Source organism: Carassius gibelio, chromosome B15, assembly GCF_023724105.1.
Source record: "Carassius gibelio isolate Cgi1373 ecotype wild population from Czech Republic chromosome B15, carGib1.2-hapl.c, whole genome shotgun sequence".
Taxonomy (NCBI): Eukaryota; Metazoa; Chordata; class Actinopteri; order Cypriniformes; family Cyprinidae; genus Carassius; species Carassius gibelio.
This window is the reverse complement of record NC_068410.1, coordinates 25,549,498-25,553,576: the sequence shown is the minus strand read 5'-3', so window position 1 is coordinate 25,553,576 and position 4,079 is coordinate 25,549,498. Positions and strand designations below refer to the sequence as shown.

At 35.2% G+C, this 4,079-nt stretch overlaps 1 protein-coding gene across 1 annotated transcript; it reads right to left on the bottom strand.

Moving 5' to 3' along the window:
* Positions 1-349: 349 nt before the first annotated feature.
* On the bottom strand, positions 350-2,898 carry LOC127972568 (olfactory receptor 51I2-like). The gene is made up of 2 exons (XM_052576170.1): positions 2,189-2,898; positions 350-557 (listed from the first exon to the last, which is right to left on the bottom strand). The coding sequence occupies exons 1-2, from the start codon at positions 2,896-2,898 to the stop codon at positions 350-352; spliced, it is 918 nt and encodes a 305-aa protein (XP_052432130.1).
* Between the last annotated feature and the right edge of the window lie 1,181 nt (positions 2,899-4,079).

Below are 4,079 nucleotides of genomic sequence, written 5' to 3'. Positions count from 1 at the left end.
ACGGGTGATAGTTAAAAGGATAATTGATTAATTGAATTGAATAATGAATCATTCTAACCAAATCTATTCCACGTTACACCTTACATAAATACAATAATTTATACAGAAAGTATAATATAGCACACATTCAACTTTATATATTATTATGCATTTTAACTTGGGTTAAAATTATACATAAAAAATCATTAAAACATGCATTATGAATAGCTTTACAATGTTTTATGCATTTTAAGACTTTAATTTTAACTTTAACATTTCATTGCTTTAAAAATATTAATGATAGGTTGATTGATCAATTAAAATTTATTTAAACTGTGTTTTCTGTGTAAAAGTATTACAACAAAGCAGACTACTTGGAGGTTTTTAAAAGATGTTTAACTTTTTTGCGGATACCAGGAAAGTTTAGTCCATAAACAATAGGGTTAACAAAGGGTGGTATAACAATGAATTCCAATGAAAGGATAACAGCCAGCTCAATGGGAATTTCCCCATTCACAAACCGACTCAAAGTAAGCTCACAAAATATAGCAACTGAGAAATTTAAAAGGATTGCTATACAGTTTTGTTCAAAATAATAGCAGTACAATGTGACTAACCAGAATAATCAAGGTTTTTAGTATATTTTTTATTGCTACGTGGCAAACAAGTTACCAGTAGGTTCAGTAGATTGTCAGAAAACAAACAAGACCCAGCATTCATGATATTCACGCTCTTAAGGCTGTGCAATTGGGCAATTAGTTGAAAGGGGTGTGTTCAAAAAAATAGCAGTGTCTACCTTTGACTGTACAAACTCAAAACTATTTTGTACAAAAAAAATGTTTTCTGGGATTTAGCAATCCTGTGAATCACTAAACTAATATTTAGTTGTATGACCACAGTTTTTTAAAACTGCTTGACATCTGTGTGGCATGGAGTCAACCAACTTGTGGCACCTCTCAGCTGTTATTCCACTCCATGATTCTTTAACAACATTCCACAATTCATTCACATTTCTTGGTTTTGCTTCAGAAACAGCATTTTTGATATCATCCCACAAGTTCTCAATTGGATTAAGGTCTGGAGATTGGGCTGGCCATTCCATAACATTAATTTTGTTGGTTTGGAACCAAGACTTTGCCCGTTTACTAGTGTGTTTTGGGTCATTGTCTTGTTGAAACAACCATTTCAAGGGCATGTCCTCTTCAGCATAGGGCAACATGACCTCTTCAAGTATTTTAACATATGCAAACTGATCCATGATCCCTGGTATGCGATAAATAGGCCCAACACCATAGTAGGAGAAACATGCCCATATCATGATGCTTGCACCTCCATGCTTCACTGTCTTCACTGTGTACTGTGGCTTGAATTCAGAGTTTGGGGGTCGTCTCACAAACTGCCTGTGGCCCTTGGACCCAAAAAGAACAATTTTACTCTCATCAGTCCACAAAATGTTCCTCCATTTCTCTTTAGGCCAGTTGATGTGTTCTTTGGCAAATTGTAACCTCTTCTGCACATGCCTTTTTTTAAACAGAGGGACTTTGCGGGGGATTCTTGAAAATAGATTAGCTTCACACAGACGTCTTCTAACTGTCACAGTACTTACAGGTAACTCCAGACTGTCTTTGATCATCCTGGAGGTGATCATTGGCTGAGCCTTTGCCATTCTGGTTATTCTTCTATCCATTTTGATGGTTGTCTTCCGTTTTCTTCCACGTCTCTCTGGTTTTGCTCTCCATTTTAAGGCATTGGAGATCATTTTAGCTGAACAGCCTATCATTTTTTGCACCTCTTTATAGGTTTTCCCCTCTCTAATCAACTTTTTAATCAAAGTACGCTGTTCTTCTGAACAATGTCTTGAACGACCCATTTTCCTCAGCTTTCAAATGCATGTTCAACAAGTGTTGGCTTCATCCTTAAATAGGGGCCACCTGATTCACACCTGTTTCTTCACAAAATTGATGACCTCAGTCATTGAATGCCACACTGCTATTTTTTAGAACACACCCCTTTCAACTAATTCAACTAATTGCCCAATTGCACAGCCTTAAGAGCGTGAATATCATGAATGCTGGGTCTCATTTGTTTTCTGAGAATCTACTGAACCTACTGGTAACTTGTTTGCCACGTAGCAATAAAAAAATATACGAAAAACCTTGATTATTCTGGTTAGTCACATTGTACTGCTATTATTTTGAACAATACTGTATGTGGAATACAAGTTTGATACGCTTTGCTCCTAAAGTCTTTTGAGCTTCTTTTACAAATTATAAGTATTTTGACATAGGAATATAATATAAAAATTAAAGGAATAAAAGTTGTTGTAATTGTTACAATCAGGCCATAAATATTATTAATATTATGATTCACACAAGATAGTTTGACAATTTCGTAGTTGTGGCAGTATACCTTAAACAATTTGTTACCACACATTTTTAGCCTGGCAGTCAAAAGAGCAGCACAACCAACACAAATCATTGGATAAAGCCATGCTATAACTAACAGAAGAGTTAGAAAGCGTGTGTTGATTATTTGTTTGTAACGCAAAGGTTTACTAATTGCAACAAGCCTATCAAATGCCATTAGCATTAATATTGTAAGCTCATAAGCTGCATATGTGTAAATGACAACACTCTGTATGAGGCAAGCTTCAAAGGAGATTATATGTGTATCATAAAGCAGATCTGTCAGTAACCTTGGGAAAAAGCCAGCTGTACCATATACAGAGTTGATGGATAAACATGAAATCAAAATGTACATGGGTTGATGCAATGTCCTTTCCAGAAATACAGCAAGAATAATGAGGACATTAAAGTATATGACAACACAGTAAAAAATACACCCCAAACTGAAAAAAGCGTATTTTATGCACCCAAGATTTTCAAACAATGTGAAGAAAAAATATGTTCCATTTCCCATTGTCTTTACAAAAGGGATATGTTCACTGACCTGAGGAAGAGAGAAACAATTTAACTAATATAATTGTGGCACCACAAACATAATCCATGTTCATCACCTTGGAATATAGGTAGCTCTATGTTTATAACAATATATATTTATTGTTTTTACTTGTATTGTAATGTGTCCTTTAATGTAAAGTCTTCAGTTAGATTGGTGATGTAATAATTAAATACTTGCTAGCATAGTAATAATTTAACAGTCTCAGAAACACACTTTCCACACATTTTAAAAATACCTTCTGATTTATATCAGGAGATTGCAGGTGAGTTCTGTTTTGGTTCTGTCACCAGTAGATGTGGGGGTTTTATACTATCTAACATGTCTCAGGAGCCCTGCTGTTGCGTATACACTGAACACTGCAAGAAAAGAGGAATTTCCTGGATAAATCTGACATGTGAAATTTTATTGAAACTTAAGGTTTACGACCCGTGTACAAAAATTTCCCAAGCAAGTGTGCTGAGTCCTGTACACGACCACACACTTGAGATGCACTGAGATATCCGGATACAGGATATTTCTGATTGCACACTAGACATGTTCAGAGATTTCCAGTACACCAGGCCTCATAAAAACTAACCATGGTTTTATAGTAAAAATGTATACTATATGTTTTTGGCAGTTGGACTGCCATTTGTATAACGACAGTTTAACTACAAATAAGCTACCACGTAAAACTATAGTTAGTGTACCATGGTTAATTTATGGTTACCATGGTAAGTACAATAATCATGTTTTTTATGTACCATGGTTAATCTCGTAATTAAGGGAGCAAGCATTGTCACTTTTTTAAGGGGTGTTTATCAGTAAAAAATTAATCTTCCAGTCATTTTAAATATGAAGACTAGTTTAAATTAATCCGAACTGAATGAATCTAAACTCTTTTGAACAGAATCACAAAATTTGAGTGAGATTAATAAAATAAAATCCACACTATTTGCGTTAGTGCTGTATCTTAGGGGGTATGTTGTAGTTTGGTAATAGAGGTAATGAACAGTTATATATCATTCTATCAGCGATTCTTGATGCCCTTGAATCAAATATTTTCGGAATCGACTCACTGTTTTTACCCCTCCCGCCACAGCTCTTGTTTGAATTTACGCGGGTGCGCTGACAGCTTGTGCTCTTCAGTGAGGGGCTAC